Source organism: Phodopus roborovskii, unplaced genomic scaffold (genome assembly GCF_943737965.1).
Source record: "Phodopus roborovskii unplaced genomic scaffold, PHOROB, whole genome shotgun sequence".
In the NCBI taxonomy this organism is placed as follows: domain Eukaryota; kingdom Metazoa; phylum Chordata; class Mammalia; order Rodentia; family Cricetidae; genus Phodopus; species Phodopus roborovskii.
This window is the reverse complement of record NW_026126516.1, coordinates 5,998,311-6,020,304: the sequence shown is the minus strand read 5'-3', so window position 1 is coordinate 6,020,304 and position 21,994 is coordinate 5,998,311. Positions and strand designations below refer to the sequence as shown.

Genomic DNA, 21,994 nt, shown 5'->3' with positions numbered 1-21,994 from the left:
AAGTGAGTGATCAATAGGGTTAATGTTTTAACAAACAAACAACTTTAGCTGGAAGAAATTTAGATAATGGGATATATTCCCTTTGTTCTGTAGCTTGAGGTTATGTCTCATTGACAGAGCTTGGCCCAATCCCCAGCATCGCTTTTGCCACCAACTAGAATTTCTAGTTCTCTTCCGTTCTGCTTGGTGTTTTGTTGTTGCTGCTGCTGTTTTGAGAGTGGGTCCCACTATGTAGTCCTGGCTGTCCTGGTACTTGCTATGGAGAATTCAAAGAATTCCATCTTCCTCTGCCTCTGAGTGCTGGTATTAAAAGTGTGTGCCACCAGCCACCTTGGGCTTGTTTGTTTTTGAGTCAGAGGTCATACTTTGTAGCTCAGACTGGCCTTGAATGCACTATCCTCCTGCCTCAGCCTCCTGAGTGATGGAATTGCAGGCATGAGCCACCACCCCTGGCTTTCTGATGTTTTTGTATCTTGTGCTCACAATATTTGTACCACCGCATTCCACACAAATCAATGGGATTCTTAAGGGACAGCTGGATTTCTGAAAACCCTGTCGTTATATCTCATGCCACCACAAGGTGGCACTTCAGAGCTATTATCACTCATCACTTTGGAACCTTGGGTTTGGGAATAATGACTGCACAACTTGGCTCACAGATTTCTTAAGAGGACACATGACAGTCTGGAAGTTGACTTGGAACACCGTAGGTGAAATGTCCAGCACTTTGTGGGGGCAGACTCTTGAGCAAGCCTTACTTACTCATTAGAGGGCACTCACATCAACCATTTCAGTAAAAGATAAAATTGTAACACATGCCAAATGGCATATTTCCCTGTAATCATAGCTCTTTTTTTTTTTTTTTTTATGATGGTGGTGGTGCTTGGGTACTGAACCTGGATCCCTGCCCATGCCAGGCAAGCACTGAATTCTATTCCAGATCCATACTTCTTTCCTTTTTAAGATTTGTTTTTAATTATGTGAGTCCAGGTCTGGATGTGCTTTCTGGCTCTGGACGTGCTTTACAGTAAAAGTGGCACAATAGTGACATGCAGAGCATAGCAACCACCCTGGGTGGGCCTTTAGGCCATAGCAACCAGTTAACCAATCAACACAGGACAGGCTACCCAAGCCGGGAAGCATGCCAATCCTGAGACTGTTGAGTACCCCTAGACATTCCCCTTACACTGTCCAATAAGTTTCCTGCCTCACGGATTCTCTGGGTCCTTCTGGGTCCTTCTCTGGCTAGCCACTGTGTTGGAGGGATGAAGGGCCTAAGTTAATGCAGTTAGCTCATTAAACAACAATAAAAGACTCTTAGCTTTTGCATTGGAATGGGTCTCTTGGTAATTTGGGGGGAGGTCAGAATTTGGCCAAAACACAGGTTTCTGTTTCTTTATCGGTTTTTGTTGTTGTTTTGTTTATTTGTTTTCAAAACAGAGCCTCACTATGTAGCTTTGACTGTCCTGGAACTCACCATGTAAACCAGGCTGGCCTTGAACTCCTAGAGATCCATCTGCCTCTGTCTCTGCCTCTGCCTCCTTAGTGCTGGGGTTAAAGGCATGGACCACTATGGGCTTGTCTATTTGTTTTTGTTTGTTTGTTTGGGTTTTTTAATTGCTGTTTTGTTTTTTGTTTTTTGAGACAGGGTTTCTTTGTGTAGCTTTGGAGCCTGCCCTGAACTTGCTCTGTAGACCAGGCTGGCCTCGAATTTACAGAGATCCGCCTGCCTCTGCCTCTGCCTCCTGAGTCAAGTGCTGGGTTTAAAGACATGTGCCTCCACCACCCAGCCTTCTCTCTTTATTTGTAAGAGGGCTGATTACACTTTTCAGAGCTATTTGACTAAAAATATTGAGACAGATTCTGGGAACCAAGAGCATGCGGCCCCTCCCTTCCCATTGCCAGACCCCTTGGTGGGGCAGTCTGGGTTGAGCTGGGAGCCCAACACAGGGCCTTTGGGTCTGGGGGATGAATCATAATCTGGGCCAGGGACTCTCTAAGGATGGAATACATTGCTCCAACCAGAAGCTAGGATCCGTGGGGAAGTATGGGGAACTAAACCATGGTGTTTACAGCATTGTCATGTGCTCTGGCCGTACAAAACAGCCCTGGAAAGGGAGCAGGGCTGAGTATGCAGAGGAGGAAGTTGCCCCGGCGCCCGGCCTCACAAAGAACCCTTCCCACCCCACAATGTCCCGTGTGTCCAGACTTACGTTTTTTCCAAACTTGAGAACTATCTTTTCTGCATTGATGTGGTCCAGAAAGTTAGGGTGATGCTTTCTTCTTCGATAATCCTCTTCTGTGAAGGGAACCTCAGTGTCGTCCTAAGGGAGACACGAGGCCCAGGTCTAGAGTCAAGGGTGCTGCATTGTTCCTCCAGGCCCAGCAGAAGCTCAACTCTACCTGGTTCCCAAGAATGAAACCCGCATTTCCAAACAGCATAGAGGACCCCAGGCAGCACCCACATCAGAAAGTGATAAACATTTTCTGTGATGAACATAACAAGGACTCTGTAATATACTCTATGGACACATGTAACTAGTGTGTGCCAACTGAAACATAAAACATTCACACACACACACACACACACACACACACACACAATGCTGGGCCTCTAGGCCTGTGTGGGGGTGGGCCTTGCTCATCATGTCTGGGTTGACCTTTGGGATGAGCAGGAAAGTCACTTTGATGTGACCTCAGAACAAATGAAAACAAGACCCTCAGGGGTTCTTGACTGTCCACGGTCGGCTGCAGACACCAAAGGAAATCATGGGCATGGCTGTGGGCTCTGGTAGCAGATGTGATGTAGCTTTGGGACATAGCCCGGCAATCAGCCTTTCTATTGTTTACGGCTGTGTAGTGAATGTTAGCAAGACTGCTTGTTGTAAACCAAAGGGCAAACTGAAGCTCTGTGTATACTAAATGTTAGCATCCGGGCACACCCTGGCCCCGACCCTTGGGGGGGCCTGGAAGAGTGCCTCACCCCTTCACGCTTGGCAAGCGGTACCCTGGCTCTGTAGGCAGCCACAAAAGGTCCCTTTAAGAGATGAGCTCTGCCTACTTCCTCTCTCTCTCTCTCTCTCTCTCTCTCTCTCTCTCTCTGCCATTCCTCTCAGGGGGCAGGCTGATCTCTGTCTCTGTCTCTCTCTCCCTCTCTTCCCCTCCCCTTCTCCTTTCTACCTTCCCTTTCCCCAGTAAAACTTCCCATGTGAGTTCTGCCTGCATGGCTTATTTGTCTCTCACCTGCCAAGGGATTCACCAAGGTCCCCCTTGCTCCACATAACACTAACAAAATGGAGGCCTTTTATCTGTTTGTTTTTTGACATGGTCTCAGGTTGCCCAGGCTGGCTTTGCATTTGATAAGTACCCAAAGGAAGTTTACCCTGAACTTCTGATCCTATTGCCTCTAGCAAGAGCTAAAGTTTAACCTACAAGCGTCATTTGCTGGAGGACAGGCAATTTCCTGGAATACTGAGGGCTGTTGCTCATGCAGGCTAACAGGTTACATTTTCACTTCAGTGAACGAGGTTGGTTGCCCCAAGTGCACAGGATGTGCTTTGCTTGGTCACATGTAGGTGGGAGGTGCCTAGGCAGGAAGTACAACAGGATGTATGCTTGTCCCTGATTCGAGGACTACGGGAAGGAAGACAGTGATGGAAAGCCTTGTGGGTTCTGCCTTTATGAACACCTGACTAAAATAACTCAATGCCATTCTGTGGGAGTCCCGGGCATGGGCCTGGCCTGTTTATCCTCCTGGCCAGTGTTTGATAAGCTTGCTTCAGCTGGACAATTGTGGATTTGGTCTTTCTCCTGGAAATTTTCAGATTTAACACCCCCACTTCCTCAAGCCTGGGATTACAGGATTACATGGAACACCATGCCCAGTTTACACTAGCTGTGTATCAGTTCTCATCTTCCACCCAGTTTGAAAAAAGACCTCTTTGTTTTTGTTTTTTTGTTGATGAGCATCCAAGCTAGGGACCGCTCAAGCTTCCGGGGGCTTTCTTGTCTACACAGAAGCTCCGAGATGACTGGTGTTCTCACTGTGTGTTTGTCGTTAATGGGTTCTAAAGATTTAAGGTCAGGAACCGCTGCAAGCACCTTTGCTCACTGACCGATGCCCTGAGCCAGGACCCACGCTTTTTAAGCATCCAAGCAGCAAGTTCTGAATTGCAGTGTAACAAGGCTGTCATAGACCACTGAATTTACAATGTAAAGAATGGAATCCTCCACTAGGTGGAGACAAACCTTTGTTTCCCGGTTAATCCAATGGGACAGTTAAAGGACCCACTTCACCTGAAGACAATCTGGAGTCCTCACTGTCCAGTGCAGTCCCCGCGAGCCCGGGACACCCTGAGGTTTGGCTGGGCATGCCTGCTAGTTCTTTTTCTTCTCTTCTCTCAGTCGCTGGCCAGAAGCGAAGGATGCTTTCTTGGCTCCTAATCAGCACTTAGGCTTTGTCCTCACTTGGCGCCTGCCAGCAGGCAGCTACCTTCCTTCCATGTTGCCCCATCTCAAGCAGCTTGGCTTTGGTCCTTTTCTTTACCACTTTCCTCCTGCCTTTGGGGCAGCTGTGAGGCTTATAGTTTGCTCACCCTGGGGTTTTCCTTTTAAACTAACATACTGTCCCCAATACTTCTGTTTGTGTCCTCTCTGAAATCAAATCCTTTTATTAATGAACTTCAACAGGGAACTCATCTTCCAGGTCTCATATGATGGCTCTGTTGGGACTCCCCAAGATCTCCAGCAACTCTTCTTTCCTTCCCTTTGATGCTTTGATTGGCAGATAAATAAACCCATTCCTGCACCCCCTAGATGGCATCAACAGTAGGCAGCAGCCATCCGGCAAATCTCATAGTCAGGGACGCTGACAACTGAGCTAGAAAGTTGCCATGGATACAGAGAGAGCTAGATGAGCTATTGGATGATGAGTTAAGAGCATTGGCTAATAAACTGCTGGATGGATGGGTAGATGGGATGGGATGGGTGTGGTATACGTATGTTTATATGTATGTATGGGTGAATGGGGTGAGTATTGTGTGTGTGTGTATGTGTGTGTGTATGTATGTATGTATGTGTTGGTGGGTGGATGGTAGATGGAAGGACAGATGGATAGATGGGAATGGGACTGGGGCAAACCCAGTATTGGTGATTCTCATAGGAGAAATACAGACAAAATTAGTTTGTGAAGGATGATGTAGCTGCTCCATCATTCTGTGTACATGACAGATCCTGGACAAATTACATATTACATGATTGACTGTCCTTTTATACCCATGTGACTAACCCACAGACAGGGTTGCCAGATTAAAAAGAAATAAATAGGACATCCAGGATAGACAAATGAATACATTTTTAGAGTATGTACCCTGAAAAAAAGTATTTGTGCTATAATGGGAGATGTCATTCTGTAAATATGTTTCTCTTATTGGTTAATGAATAAAGCACTGTTGGCCAATAGGGAAGGATGATAGGAGGGACTAGGAGACAAGGAGGAAAGAGGAAGTAGTAGGGAGGAGTCAGCATGTAGAGACATGAGAGAGCAGAATGCCAGCCCCTCTCTCAGGTAAGATGAGACCACGTGGAAACACTTAGATTAATAGAAATGGGTTAATAATTAAGACAGAGCTAGCTGATAAGTAACAAGTAACTGGCCAACAGAATTATATCTAATACAGTGTTTCAGTGTGATATTTGGGGCTGGCGTGGCGGTGGGACCAGACTGACCTGTGGGGAAAACCACTCGAAACAGTGCTAAAACTTAGTTACTACTTATCAGCTTAAATGGAATTGACTGCTCTTGGCTAGCTAGTTATTAGTTGTGACAACTAGAATCTGTCAATCATTCTTGTTCTGACAATTTAGCTGAGTTAGCATCATCTCTTGTTTCTTTACTCACCCACAGAACATAACTTTATGTCATAAAAAACAAATAGGGGGCCAGTAAAGACAGCTTTGCAAGTGAAGGTACCTTCTGCCAAGTCTAATGATCAGAGTCCTGCAAATGCATCTTGTAATTAATAGCTTATCAGTATGGAAAGCCAAGAATCACTGTCAGTGCTTGTGTGTGTGTGTGTGTGAGAGAGAGAGACCCTGCACACAGTGCTTGTGTGTGTGTGTGTGAGAGAGAGAGAGAGAGAGGGAACCTGCACACCATTCACATTGTTGTGATGGCTGAGGAAACTCTGTTTTACACTAGGTATCCATCTTGGTCCCAAATAACTGTTTGTCTCAAGTTCAAGTCACCAGAAGGTAAGTTCCTATTAACCCTCATAATGACTCCCCAACCCCAGAAATATGCAGCCCTTACCATTTACTTGTTATGACATGACTGATTTTTTTTTTTTTTTTTTTTTTGCTTCTATAACCTGCTTATGCTGACCTTCAGGGACTATTTTGAGGTCACCTTGACTATCTGACCTTGGCAGAGCAGGATAGCCCTGGCTAGCTTGTGTAGTCAATCAGGTGCTTTTTGTGGTTTTCACCTTTAAAAATCCTTCCCTCACCTGCCTTAGAGACGTGGCAGCCTCTAGTTTGACTCAGAGATTGCTGTCCTGCTAGTGGTATCAATAAACTTAACTAATTATAATCCGGATTGTGTCTGTGGTCTTTTCCATGGGCAGGTGGCGTCTCAAACTCCATAACATTGTCATCTCTTCAGATGGAGCCGGGACTATTCATACCAACTGTTGCACCTTGAAAAGGCTATCACACAGCCACAAAGGCTCTGGGACAGCAGCAAATGACCACTGAGAAGGCACACTTTTGGTCACAATGTAGTAACTGTCATCGGTGGGTACGTACGACACCTTATTTGGCCCGCTGTGCTGTTCTCAGTGGCCTTACTTCCAGCCACGTTGCACAGCCCCTCAGGGAATGCACTACGCTGTGACTTCAGGAGGGCTGCAGTGTCATAGGGCAATAAGAACGTCAGCTCCAATATAACTGTGAAGGTTCGTCTTCATTGTCGGTTTAACCGTATTTGGAGTCACCTGGGAGAGCCACTATGGGGCAAAGCCGTGAGAGCATTTCCAGAGAACTAGTTGAGGAAGGAAGAGCCACCAGGATGGGGTCCCTGACTGAATAAAAAAGAGAAAACGAGCTGAGCATCAGCATCCGTCTTTCTCTCTGCTTCCAGACGGCAGACACAATGACCGCCACCTCACACTCCAACACTCCATGATGGTTCGTAACACTTCAGTGAGGCAAGACAAATCTACTCCTTCTGCCAGGCGTGGTGGTACACACCCTTCATCTCAGCTCTAGGGAAGCAGAGGCCAGACTGGTCTGTATAACAATTCCAGGCCAGCCAGAGTAGATAGCCAGAGCCTGTCTCAAAACAAAAACAAAACAAAACAAAAAACAAAAAAACAAACAGCCCGGTGGAGGTGGCTCACATCTTTAATCCCAGCACTAGAGAGGCAGAGGCAGGTGGATTTCTGTTGAGTTTGGTGCCATTTTGGGCTACAAAGTAAGTTCCAGGACAGGCTCCAAAGTAATACAGAGAAACCCTGTCTTGAAAAACACCAAAACAAAACAACAACCAAAAAACCTTCCTCAACCTGCTTCTGTTAGACATTCTGTCTGAGCAATAAGAAAGGTAACCTTTTTGGACCCTTATCATGACATGGTCAGGCCTTGACCAAAGCCTTGTTGTGTAGCACCATTGTCTACCAGGCAGCATTTTAAAGTTGGTGGTGGTTGTAGCTGGGGATGTAGCTTGGTGGCAGAGTGCTTGTCTGGCATGCACAAAGTCCTTGGTTTGAGCCTTAGCGTCACATAAAAACTGAGTATATGGCCATGAATGCCTGGGATCCCAGCTTTCTAGGTATAGCAATAGATGGATCTAAAGTTAAAGCCATCCTTGGCTATGTAGTGAGTTTGAGGCCAGCCTGGACTATATGAGGTGCGGTCTCAGAAAACAAAACAATACACACAAGAACCACCAAGCCTTGGAGGTATACGAAATAGTGAACTCCCCTAGATTTGAATGTAGTTAGAGTTGAGATGCTTGAAATGGGGTGAGGTTCAGCAGTGTAGGGATACACAGCTCACTGTGAAGAAAGGCTAGCAGTCCACTCACAGGGTCCAGAGGTTTGGATCTCGCCCACGTCATCACCGTCGACAGCAAAATGAACACCTTCCTCTTTTCAAAATGGACAATTTCTTCATTCAATGCTGTGGGGCCAAAACGTAGGGCAGTCATTTGAATCCATATAAGAGGGTTTTTGCTTTGTTTTAAGTATTTTAATTCTATTTTTAATATGTATGTGTCTTGGATGTGGGTATAGCCATGTGACTGGAGGTGCCAGCAGACCTCAGAGGTATCAAATCCCCCAGAGCTGGACTTACAAGTGGCTGGGAGCTGCCCAAAATGAGTGTTGGGGCCTCTGCAGAAGGCTGCGCATCAGAGGGCACAGAAGGCCATTTCTGTGGCTTAGGCTTCAGGTGTGGATGTAATTTAGGATGTATCTTCCCTTCACATTGCAGCTGGCTTGGGGGTTGGGAGTAGGGGCTCTGCTTCGGGGGCCCAAGGGCCAGGTGTAATTGCAGGTTATGGACCATGAGTGATGGGTGTGTCCAGCAGACATGCACAAAGGGCAGTGATCATGTCTCAAGCTCCATGGAGCCTGCCAGAGTCGGGGCTGTGGTTGCACTGAAGTAGTCTTGCTATTGGATGATTTCTCTGAGGTACCGTGGCGGCAGGACAGAGGGTCCTTGGAGCATCAGGCACACTTGCAATCCTGTTAGGTGACTCCTTACACAATAGCACACTGAGGTGCTGGTGTCCCTGCAAGGGGAATTCAGGGACTCGCCCTCAGAGGGGAAAGCGTGACTGAACTCAGCCTGAGGACACTGTGCCACTTTCGTTCACGCTAATCCCAATTTCAGTCGTTACTTTGACATTTGCTTGTTTTTTATTCTAGTAAGAACTTTCCCATTTAGTTCTGTTCTTTCGACTTTTCCTCTCTGCTGTGCTTTACTTTGGCCTGTTTTGTGAATGTGTGCCACATTTCTAGGGCTCTAACTGGGTCACCTTTTTAATGTGTGACATTTATAATAGGTTGAATATGCTCTGCCTGACATCCCCCCCCACCCCCGTAGAAGCACAGCTTGCATGCAAATATTTTCCCCTCACTGCCAAGAGTCCATTCCTTCCCCCTGAGCCATCTTGCCTTCCTTTTGCAGTATCCGTGAAAGGTGAGGTAGAAGAATTCTAAGACATTTCAAAACAATGCAGTGTTGGTTAAAAGCAGCATTCCTTACCGAGGATCGCCTTTTTTTTCCTTTCCCTGTTCTCTAGTCTGACTTCCAACTAGCTGTGTAGCAAAGGAGGACCTTGAACTTCTGATTCTGTCTCCACCCGCAAAGTGCTAGGGTTGAGGATGTGCACCACCATCATGCCTGGTCTAAGTCCTGCTGGGGACTGAATCCCTGTTAGGCAAGTACTCATTAGAGCCACATCTCCAACTCTGCAGTCTGTCTTTTCTATCCTTGCCCCTACCTGTCTTCCTTCCTTCCTTCCTTCCTTCCTTCCCTTTTTTCTTTTTTTGCTGTTTTTATCAGTTTGGTCATGTAGGCAGCTTGGTTTCAGAATCTCACTCTGTTGTGGGATATTTGTACACATGTGAAGATGCATTGCTGTGACTGACGTAATAAAGAGCTGCATGGCCAATAACTAGGCAGCGAGACCAGGCAGGGTTTCCAGGGAGATGGAGGAAGAGGAATCTAGGCATGAGAATTACACCAGGAGATGTCTACGAGACAGAGAGGAAGTCGGACATACAGAATGAAAGAAAGGTCAAAAGCCATATGTTAAAATGTAGATTAATAGAAGCAGTTTCCTTTAAGTTATTAGAGCTATCGGGACAAACATAAACTAAGGCAGAGCCTTCACAATAAATATCTTCATGTTGTCATTTGTGAGCTGGTGGTGTAAAGAAAAGTTCAGCTGTACAATACTCCCACCTCGTCGTCCTGGGTACCACATCAGGAATTAAGAATATATATTTAGGTGCTGGGGAGGGGTCTCAGCAGTTGATTAAGAACATGTGCTGTGCCAGTACAAGACCTAAGTTCAGTTCTCATTGTTCCCAACGTCAGTGGCTCTCTACTTCCTGTAACTCCAGTTCCAGGAGACATGATGCCTTCTTCTGGTCTCTGTGGACACACACACACACACACACACACACACACACACACACACACACACACACACACACACGCACACACACACATTTTTTCCCCAAAGAATATACATTCGATTTAAGAAAAACAAGATCTGGCCAGGTGATGGTGGCACACGCCTTTAATCCCAGCACTCAGGAGACAGAGGCAGGTGGATCTCTGTGAGTTTGAGTCCAGTCTGGTCTACAGTGTTAGTTTCTGGACAGCCAGGGCTGTTACACAGAGAAACCCTGTCTTAAAAACAAACAAACAAACAAACAAAAACCCAAGAAAGAAAACGTATACTGGGTAAAATGACGAAGGCCCTGACTGCACTCTCTAGCTCACTCACCACAGTGGCCAAGTGACTGTGCCAACAGAACGAAGTGGATCTGACTATATTTTCTTGCACAGAAACATTTTACCTCACAAGCCATACACTGTAGTTAAACTGTTTCCTCCAAGAAGTGAAGTTTTCTTAAAGAAATAAGAAAGAAAGAAAGAAAGAAAGAAAGAAAGAGAGAAAGAAAGGAAGAAATGAGATTTGCACTACACTTAAATCCCAGCAGAACCAGTGCAATGCCCCAGTTTGAGAAATGTTTACTTTTCCTGGAGGAGTCATGGGGTCACCCTCTAATGGGCTGATCTGTCACAGCTTAAAGTCTATGTTTAAGGTCTAAAATCCACAGCCAAGGGCCATCTGGCTGGAGCAGGCGAGCATGGGAAATAGTTTAGTACCAAGGGCACCTCTAGGCTTAGACATACACATACCCTCTTCCAAGAAAGCATTCGGTAGCCTGAGACTCTTAGCTGCATGAACTACCCACACTCCCCCCTCTCCAGACAAAGCTTCTAGCAACCTGATGGCAGCTTATAACTCCTCCCTACACCAGACTGCACATACACGCTTTAAACAATGGACAGAAGTTACTCCTCTTAGTGACCCTCAAATGATGGCTCATGCCTCTTTAAACATGTCCCAGATCATATCTTGAAACCAAGAAAAAAATGGGCAGATCTAGGCTGAAACTTTATTTCTTTATTTTTTATTTTTGTTTTTTCGAGACAGGGTGTCTCTGTGGTTTTGGAACCTGTCCTGGAACTAGCTCTTGTGGACCAGGCTGATCTGGAACTCACAGAGATCCATTCTGCCTCCAGAGTGCTGGGATTAAAGGCGTGAGCCACCACTGCCAGGCAAGGCTGAAACTTTAAATACACACACACACACACACACACACACACACACACACCTAACTGCAGAAGACAGAAGAAAGTCTGTGAGAGTTAGTTTTCTGCTTCACTCACATGGGCCTTGGGTAAGGAATTCTAGTTGTCAGGCTTGGTGGCCTGAGCCATCTCACCAGTCCCTGAACTTGCTTTGTATGATAATACAATGAGGCAAACTGTGTCCTTGGAGTCTCCTATTCTTTTAGAATAGGAGTCTCCTATTCACAGCCTGTATGCCTGTGAATAACTGGGCATGTATACGACCAAAATCAAATGTATCATGGGAAGGGGGATGCACAGTGAGTTACAGAGCTTAAATTTGTGATTTCTTTCTCAGCCCCTTTATTGTCTGTATATAGTAGGGCAACTGATTTTTTTTTTTTTTAGTTAATCTTGTATGCTGATAATTTGCTGAATGTGTTTATCAGCTGTAGGAGTTCCCTGGTAGAGTTTTTTGGGGTCGCTTATGTAAACTATCATATCACCTGCAAATAGTGACAGCTTGACTTCTTCCTTTCCTAACTGTACTCCCTTGATCTCCGTTAGCTGTCATCACCCTCTACAACAGCCACAAACAACATAAAGTATCTTGGGGTAACATAACGCTTACCAAACAAGTGAAAGATCTATATAGCAAGAACTTTGTGTCTTTAAAGAAAAAATTAAAGAAGATACCAGAAAATGGAGAGATCTTCCATGCTCTTGGATAATAGGTAGAATAAACATAGTAAAAATGGCAATCTTGCCAAAAGTAATCTACAAATTCAATGCAATCCCCATCAAAATCCCAGCACAATTCTTCACAGACCTTGAAAGGATAATACTCAACTTATATGGAAAAACAAAAGACCCAGGATAGCCAAAACAACCCTGTACAATAAAGGAACTTCAGGAGGCATCACCATCCCTGACTTCAAGCTCTACTACAGAGCTATAGTCCTGAAAACAGTTTGGTATTGGCACAATAATAGACAGGTAGACCAATGGAATCTAATCGAAAATCCTGATATTAACCCACACACCTACGAACACCTGATTTTTGACAAAACAGCTAAAATTATAAAATGGGAGGCGGAAAGCATCTTCAACAAATGGTTCTGGCACAACTGGATGATGGTGTGTAGAAGACTGCGGATAGACCCATGTCTATCGCCATGCACAAAACTCAAGTCCAAATGGATCAAAGACTTCAACATAAATCCAGCCACACTGAACATTTTTAGAAGAGAAAGTGGGAGGTACCCTTGAACAAATTGGTACAGAAGACCAATTCCTGAACATAACTGCAGTAGCACAGAAAATGAGATCAACAATTAATAAATGGAACCTCCTCAAACTGAGCAGCTTCTGTAAGACAAAGGACACAGTTGACAAGACAAAACAGCAGCCCACAGACTGGGAAAAGATCTTCACCAACGCCACATCTGACAGAGGGCTGATCTCCAAAATATACAAAGAACTCCAGAAACTAGTCACCAAAACACCAAATAACCACATTAAAAAGTGGGGTACAGAACTGAAGAGAGAATTCTCAATGGAGGAATCCAAAATGGCTGAAAGACACTTAAGAAAGTACTCAACATCCTTAGCCATCAGAGAAAAGCAAATCAAAACAACTCTTAGATACCATCTTACTCCTGTCAGAATGGCTAAAATTAGAAACAGCAATGACAGCTTATGCTGGAGAGGATGTGGAGAAAGGGGAACACTCCTCCACTGCTGGTGGGAGTGCAAACTTGTACAGACATTTTGGAGATCAGTATGGTGAGTCCTCAGGACCCAGCAATCCCACTCTTAGGCATATACCCAAATGATCCACATCTACACAACAAGGACATCTGTTCAACTATATTCATAGCAGCATTATTTGTAATAGCAAGAACCTGAAAGCAACCTAGATGCCCCTCAACTGAAGAATGGATAAAGAAGATGTGGCACATTTACACAATGGAATACTACTCGGAGGAACAAAAAAAAAAAAAAAAAAAAAAAAAAAAAAATGGAATCTTGAAATTCACAGGCAAATGGATGGAACTTGATGAAACCATCCTGAATGAGGTAACCCAGTCACAAAAAGAGGAACATGGTATGTACTCACTCATATATGGATTTTAAACAAAGAGCAAAGGATCACCAGCTTATAATACACACTGCCAGAGAAACTAGGATACAAGGAGGATCCTAAGAGATTCATACAAGGTCCCTCACAGAAGGGGAAAGGGACAAGATCTCCTGAGCATATTGGGAGTGGGTGGGGGCAGTGAGTGGAGAGGGAGTTAGGAGAAAGAGGAGACGAAGAGAGGAGAATACGTGGGACCAGGAAGATTGATTGAGTCAGGGGACAAATAGATGACAGTGAAAAAAAGAGATACCATAATAAAGGGAGCCATTATAGGACTGAATAGAAAACTGATTCTAGAGACATGTCCAAAGACCTACAAGACTAACCCCAACTAACAATCTGAGCAACAGTGGAGAGGCTATCATAAATGCCTTTCCCTGTTAATGAGATGATGACTAGCGTATATGCCATCATGGAGCCCTCATCTAGCAGCTGATGGAAAGAGAAGCAGACACCCACAGCTAAACATTGAGCCAAACTCCTGGAATCCAGTTGCAGAGAGGGAGGAGTGATGAGCAAAGGGGTCAAGACCAGACTGGAGAAACCCACAGAGACAGCTGACGTGAACAAGGGGGAGCTCATTGACCCCCAGACTGATAGCTGGGAAACCAGCATTATACCAACTCAGACCCCCTGAACATGGGTCTCAGTTAGAAGGCCTGGGCAGACTAAGGGACCTCTGACAGTGGAACCAGGATGTATCCTTGGTGGACAAAAGGAATTTGGGAGCACATTCCCCATGGAGGACTACTCCCTTAGCCTAGAGGCATGGGGGAGGGCCTAGACCCTCCTACTCCAAATGACTTGACAGATTTTGATGATCCCTCCTGGAAGGCATCACCCTCCCTGTGCAGTGTGTGTGTGTGTGTGTGTGTGTGGGGTGGGTTGGGAGGAGGGGTCAGGGAGCATGGGGGCGAGAGGGAACTGGGATTGATATGTAAAATAAGAAAAAATAATAAAAAACAAAACAAAACAAAAAAACCAGAGCTTATATCTGTCAATCAAAATAGAGAATCAACCTCACCATGTCCCTTAGTAACCAAACACCTCTTTCTCTTGAACCTCATAAAAGAAAAAGCCCCAATTGGGCTGGAGAGATACCTCAGAGGTTAAGAGCACTGACTGCTATTCCAGAGGTTCTGAGTTCAATTCCCAGCAACTACATGGTGGCTCACAACCATCTGTAGTGTGATCTGGCACCCTCTTCTAGCATGCAGACACACATGAAGGCAGAATGCTGTATACATAAATAAATAAATAAATAAAAAAGAAAGCCCCAATCAATAATTAGGGCCCTTGAATAATTCACTTATGTGGCCCAGTGTCACTCTTTTCTTTAAAGAAAATATTTATGTTATGTGTGCAAGTGTCTTGCCTGCACGGATGCGGGTCCATTTGCATGATGTGGGAGGAGGCCAGAAGGAAGGACTGGAGGGTGGCTCAATGGTTAAGCGCCTGCCACCCTGACTGCCCCATCATAACGAACTGTACCTTAAACTAAGCCAGAACAAACTCTTCTTCTCCAAGCTTTGGAGTCTGTCCTGGGACTCTCTCTGTAGATCAGGCTGTCCTTGAACTCATAGAGATCCGCCTGCCTTTGCCTCCCGAATGCTGGGATTACAGGTGTGCCCACCACTATCTGGCTGCCAGGGTGTTTTTAATCGCAGCAGCAGCAGCAGCAGCAACAGAAAAAACAAAACAAAAAGACAAAACAAAAAAAAAAAAAACAAAAAAACAAACAAACAAAAAAACTAAGACACCGAACTACACCTTAAGACTCGCAATAAAACACCACCAGACTTCTGAGGTTCTACCCACAGGTGCCTTCACTCGCACCCGCTTCAAACTTTAGGTATTTCTCAGACCTCTTCTGTGCTCCTCAAAGTGGTGGCTGTGCATAAACAGTGCCTCTTAAGATTATAAAGGGTTAACCGGGATGTGGGATTATGGTGTTTTCCATCCCCAGTGGTTCCTCATAGCTCACTGACCAGAGACTGCCCACACGGCTTCCCTCCACTTGCTTCGAATTTTCGGTGATGTTATAGATGATAACATCACACTCCAGCAGATGTGTGAGGAGGTCTTCTCGGGAGATAGCCTGAAGAGAAAAGCAACAGTCCCTTTGCATTAACATGTCAACAAGGGAACCTGGACATCTAGATGGACTGACAGCCTCTGAATTACATCTGTCCACCCCAAGAGACCCCATAGGGAGCATTTGTAGAGGTGTTTCTATTAAAATGAATTACAAGTAGCAAAGACATCATTGAAAACAGCCTGGAGTGGGTGGTCTTAAAAACTGCAAAACATAGCCGGGTGTTTGTGGTGCATACCTTTAATCCCAGCACTCAGGAGGCAGAGGTAGGCGGATCTCCGTGACTTCGTGGTCAGCCTGGTCTATAGAGCTAGTTCCAGGACAGGCTCCAAAGCTACCTGTCTCGTAAAACCAAAAACCAAAACCAAACCAAAACAACAACAAACAAAACCCCTGCAAAACATGGGCTGGGGAGATGCATCAGTCAGTAAAGCCTTGCAAACATGAGGACCCGAGTTTAGTTTGCAGAATTTAATAAAAATGAAGTCTGGCTGGTGTGGCTCCCATTTGCACAGCTGGGGAGGTGGAAGCCGGAAGAGGTTCCTGGGGCTGCCTCACCAGCCAGCCCTAGCCTCCTGGGTAAGCAGGCCAAGGAGACACTGTCTCTCAGTAGGAAGACACTCAATGCTGTCTTCCAGTTTCCACACAGGTATGCGTGTGCACATGTTTCTCCAGCCCCTTTCTGGTCCCTTTGTATTCATCTACTGTAGTTTGCTTGGGTGCAAGAAGACACTGAGTGTCTTAAATAACAGACATGTGCTACCACTGTCGTAGGGGCATTACAGTTCATTATCACAAGCAGTGAGGGCAGGAACTCACACAGGGCAGGAACCTGGAGGCAGAGCTGATGCAGCGGCCATGGAGGATGCTGCTTTCTGGTTTGCTCTCCATGGCTTGATTAGTCTGCTGTCTTAAAAAAAAAAAATTGCTCTAACTTTATTTTAAGTGCATTGGTGTGAAGGTGTCAGATCCCCTAGAACTGGAGTTATAGACAGTTGTGAGCTTTCCATGTGGGTGCTGGGAACCCAACCCAGGTCCTCTGGAAGGGCAGCCAGTGCTCTTAACCACCCAGCAATTTCTCCAGCCCCCTCAGCCTGCTTTCTTATAGAACCCTGGACCACCTGCGCAGGGATGACTCCACCCACAATGGGCTGGGCTCTCCCATCAATCACTAATTGAGAAAATGCAGGCTTGTGTACGTCCTGATTTTATGGCTGTATTTTCTTAATTAAGGTTCCCTTCTCTCAGATGACCTCAGCTCAAGTCAAGCTGACATAAAATCATCTAGCCCAAACACCATCTAGAGTAGTGGTTCTCCTCTGGGATTCAAATAGCCCTTTCACAGAGGTTACCAAAGACTATCAGAAAACATATATGGCTGGACGGTGGTGGTCCACGCCTTTAATCCCAGCACTTGGGAGGCAGAGACAGCAAGGAGGAGCTCTGTGAGTTTGAAGCCAGCCTGGTCTACAGAATGAGTTCCAGCACAGGTTCCAAAGCCTCACAGAGAAACCCTGCCCCAAATATGTATATACATTCCCAACAGTAGCAAAATTACAGTTACGAAGTAGCAACAGAAATAAGGAGGAGCTGTATTAAAGGGTCACAGTATCAGGAAGGTTGTGAACCTTTCCCTCTCCTTTAGCTCCCAGCCAGTGATGGCAAGGGCTGCTATTGTGTAGCTAGGAAGAGACAAGGCTCCCATCTCTGTCTTGATGTTCTCGCTGTATGTCCCCCCTGTGTGCTCCCACCTTGTACATACAGCCCAGAAAAAGACCCTTTAAGAGACCAATGTCGTAAGCTGAGTTGTCTCCCCTCCCTGAAAGGATATTTTCCTCAGTCAATGTTGTGGTAAAGAGACACCATGGCCAAGACAACTTATAAAAGGAAGCATTTAACCAGGAGCTTGCAGTTTCGGAGGGCCAGAGTCCTTATCCATCAAGATGGAGAGCACAGCAGCAAGCAGGCAGCCACCGTGCTAGAGCAAGCTCTGAGAGCTTAGGTCTGGGCCACAAGCAGGAGGCAGAGTGAAAGACCCCGGACCTGGTGTGGATTTTTGAAACCTCGAATCCCACCCCCCAGTGACACACCTCCTTCAACAAGGCCACAGCTCCTAATCCTTCCCAGACAGTTGCACCAACTGGGGACCAAGCATTCAGATATGTGAGCCTAGGGAGTCCACTCTCATTCAAACCTCCACAGATGCGTTTGCCCTCCTAATTTCTAGAACCCCAGTCTGTGACATTTGAAGACAGGGTCTTTGTTACGGTCTACGTTTAGGATGGCTCGATGGGCTCACATATGTGAATACTGGCCCTCGTTTGTACTCACTGTCCCTGAACTTGTGATTCATCTGTCTTTACCTCCCAAGAGCTGGGGGGACAGGTGTGAGCTCCCACGACCAGCTGCAGTACAGGTCTTGATAATACTTTTCTTGTATTTTGTAACTGCCGTAGGTAATGGGTTATTTTTTTTTTTCTTTTAAGGGTATTTTCTTAAGATTTATTTATTCATTTATTTATTCATTAAGTATACAGTGTTCTGCCTGCACGTATGCCTGCAGGCCAGAAGAGGGTACCAGATCTCATAATAGATGGTTGTGACCCACCATGTGGTTGCTGGGAATCGAACTCGGGACCTCTGGAAGAGCAGCCATTGCTCTTAACCATTGAGCCATCTCTCCAGCCCCAGTGGGTTAAATCTTGAGGCACAAACAGGTTATGAGGTACACAGAGCTCTGTGGTGGGTTCAGAGAGGTATTGGGCCAGGTGGAGGGAGAGTTAGTCTGGGAGAGGGGGCTCCTTCTGTACCCCTCTTTCTAGGAGTACAGAAATGTCTCCCAGTGAGGACAGGGACTAGTTTGGCAGGTGGAGATAGCACAGCCGCTCAACAGGCAGCAGGAAGGCATGTGAGCCTCCAGGGGCTCACCCCCCCTCCTCTTTCCTGTTAGGCACATTCGTGTGGCCTTATGCTTGATGCTCCATAGAGAGAAGGGTTTCAAGAGCTTGGGAGTCAAGGCTAGACAGATCTCTTCCAAGACTATCTCACTTAAATGCTTTGCCATGGTCCCACATTTAAAGCGGAGGCTTTACATTGTTGTATTTTCTAGCACAGTAGAAAGACGTGTCCTGGGCTGGGGAGACGGCTCAGTGAGTACAAGCACTGGCTGCGCAGCCATGAGGACCCGAGTTCGGACCCCAGCACCCTGTTAACCTGGATGCAGTAGAGAGATGTACACAGAAGCGAGAAGAGATGGGGGCAATGACAGGATTGTTGGACACTTGTGGGCCAGCTAGGTTGGCGTAGGCAGCAAAAATCAACAAAGCAACCCTGTCTCAAAGTGCAAGGCAAACATTTACTCCTCTGACTTACGTGTATGTGTGCTGTGACACACATGTGCCTGCAGTCACACACACAGACGAAACACAAAGTCTTAAAAACAGACATTTCCCATGTCCCATCATGGAAGCCTGCATGTAGAACAGAAGGGCTGAGGTAGAGGTAACAGGTTGCTGAGGGTCTGGCACCAAAGGGATCCTGCCCTTGCCAAGTCCTCCGGAACGCCCTGGGGGCTTACTGAGTAGTACGTCTCCACTGCGAAGTCCGGCTTGACACTTTCTGGCTTGGCCAAGGTGCCCACGATCTGGAAGGTGCCTTCCTTTACTTTTGCAGTAGAAGCTTCTGGGGCTGCTGACTTTGGTTCATCTTCCTCCTCCTCCTCTTCTGCAATCTCTTCCAGTGACGCCCCAGCAACACAGTTAGAGAGGAACTGCAAGAGAAGAGAGTGGCAAGGTCCCGGGCACTAAGCAGAGTTTTGAGCAAGGGAAGCCAGAGAGTGATGATTCTGGACTCTAGCCTCTACTGGGGACCCCATAGACTGAGGAAAAGCCCTGTACATCATGGTCACAAAAGGCCGATATGGCGCTCATAACACAGACAGTGGTCACACCAGAGGACATTGAATAGCCGATGACACAGGCACAGAGGGCTTCAGCAACTGCTTCCATTAGCACCAGATAGAGCTAAACTCTGGTGAAAAGTCTGGCTTGCTCAATGGGAACACAGATATGCCATATGGACCCCTGAGGTAATTTAAAATCAGTTTGTCAGCTGGGTGTGGTGACACAGCCCTCTTTTTCCAGCACTCTGGAGGCCGGTGGATCCCTGAGTTCAAGGCCAGTATGGTCTACAAAGCCTGTTCTAGGAAAGCCAGGGCTACACAGGAAAACCCTGTTTCAAAACCAAACAAGCAAAATTCCATTTGCCTTTCCTTTATCTTCCCCTTTCCTCCCTCCCCCCACCTCTCTCTTTGTTATTCTCTCTCTCTCTCTCAATCAGCAGAATTTCATGTATTTTTTTTTTAAAAAGATTTATTTATTTATTATGTATACAGTGTTCTGCCTGCATGGATGACTGCATGCCAGAAGAGGGCACCAGACCTCATTGTGGATGGTTGTAAGCTACCATATGGTTGCTGGGAATTGAACTCAGGACCTCTGGAAGAGCAGTGCTTTTAACCACTGAGCCATTTCTCCAACCCCTTTATTTATTTTTTAATGACTTATTTATTTATACAGGAATTTCGTGTATTTTAAGATGGACTTGAAATTTCTATGAAGCCAAAGGTCACCTCTAATGTTCCTGTCTCAGTCTCCTGGATGTGAACAGTCACGTACCACCATACTTGTTTCGTGCCTGGTGGGCAAGCACCCTGCTGGCTCAGCTATATCCCTATCCTAAAACTAAACTATCTAATGGTTACATCTATAACACACATACACACAAAAAAAAAGCAAAAAAAAAAAAATTCAGATGAGATTAAATCTAAAACATTATTTCAGTACTGGAGATCAAAAGCAGGTCCTTGCACATGCTGGCCAAAGCAGTATTTGTCAATTAATACATATCAATATAAATTATATGGTGTGCTGTGTCTTATTTGTGTCTTATTTATTTACTTTTGGTTTTTTGAGACAGGGTTTCTCTGTGTAACCTCTGATGTCCTAGAATTCACTCTGTAGGGGTGTACACACCACTGCCTGGCTGTTTTGTTTTTTTTTGAGACAGAGTTTCTCTGTGGCTTTGGAGGCTGTCCTAGAATTAGCTCTAGTTCTTGTAGACCAGGCTGGTCTCGAACTCACAGAGATCTGCTTGTCTCTGCCTCCCTAGTGCTGAGATTTTTTTCCAGCTACTGAGCCTTTTTCAAGGTGAATTTTAAGCACAAAAAACCATGTTCTGGGTTGACATACTGCAGTTAACAAGAACAGTTAGTCAGAAGCAGAGCTACAAAAGCTAAACAGCTAGGATAGTACATTTTGAGGCGCTCCCAGAACTATATGGACTTGGGTGGATTAGGCCTTTGTTTTTATTTTGGCAAGTGGTGTTGTTTATATGCTGAGTTTTACAGCCTGAATGGTACTTCCAACATAGAGTCAGCTATGCTAAGGTCTCAGGGTGTACTAAGGTCTGGGGCCCTGTTAAATTATCCAGCATCTATAAAAATGGATGAAATATTTTGCTTCATACTTTTTTTAAAAAAATAAACAATGCCTTGGGTAGCTCAGGCTAGCCCTGGCTTCTGAATAGTGGAGTTGCAGGGTGTCTTCTTTTTGTCAAATGCTACTCTTTGGGATTCGATATGCATTTCAGTTTACTGTGCTTCTCTTTGGGGACTAGCCATGCTGAAGTGACTACATGGGGCCAGTGGCCACTACTATGGAATAATAAAGTAGAATGATGATGTTGGCTAAGATTTATGTTTATATTTTAAGATTTAATCTGTTTTGGTGACTATCCTAATTGTCATCATAGAGCCTTCATCCAGTAACTGTTGGAAGCAGGTGCAGAGATCCACAGCTGAGCACTGGGTTGAGCTCCAGGAGTCCAGTTGAAGAGAGGGAGGAGGGATTATATGCACAAGGGGCTTCAAGATCATGATGGAGAAACCCACAGAGACAGCTGACCTGAGCCTGTGGGAGCTCACAGACTCTGGATCAGGAGCCAGAGAGCCTGCAAGGGACCAGCCTAGGCTCTCTGCATCTGGATGACAGCTATGTAGCTTGGTCTTTTGTAGGGCCAGGGCAGTGGGTCCAGAACCTGTCCCTGATGCATGAGCTGGCTCTTTGGAACCTATTCCCTACAGTGAGATGTCTTGCCCAGCCTTGATTCTGGGGGAGGAGCTTGATCCTGCCTCAACTAAATATGCCATGCTTGGTTGACTCCCATGGGAGGCCTTACCCCTTCTGAATGGAGACTGAGAAGTGGATGGGGGTGGTGTGTGTAGAAGGGAGGTGCAGGAGAGAACAGGAGGAGAGGAGGGAGAGGAAACTGGTTGGTATGGGTTGGTATGTAAAAAAAATTTTTTTAATCTGTATTGTAAAACC

At 45.8% G+C, this 21,994-nt stretch overlaps 1 protein-coding gene across 1 annotated transcript in view; it reads right to left on the bottom strand.

The window, feature by feature from the left end:
• Ak7 (adenylate kinase 7) overlaps positions 1-21,994 on the bottom strand; it is a 68,200-nt gene that overhangs the window by 44,639 nt on the left and 1,567 nt on the right. The window contains 5 exon segments of the mRNA XM_051196559.1: positions 2,214-2,324; positions 8,084-8,178; positions 15,505-15,526; positions 15,528-15,614; positions 19,189-19,380. Coding sequence (XP_051052516.1) covers positions 2,214-2,324; positions 8,084-8,178; positions 15,505-15,526; positions 15,528-15,614; positions 19,189-19,380 — 507 coding nt within the window.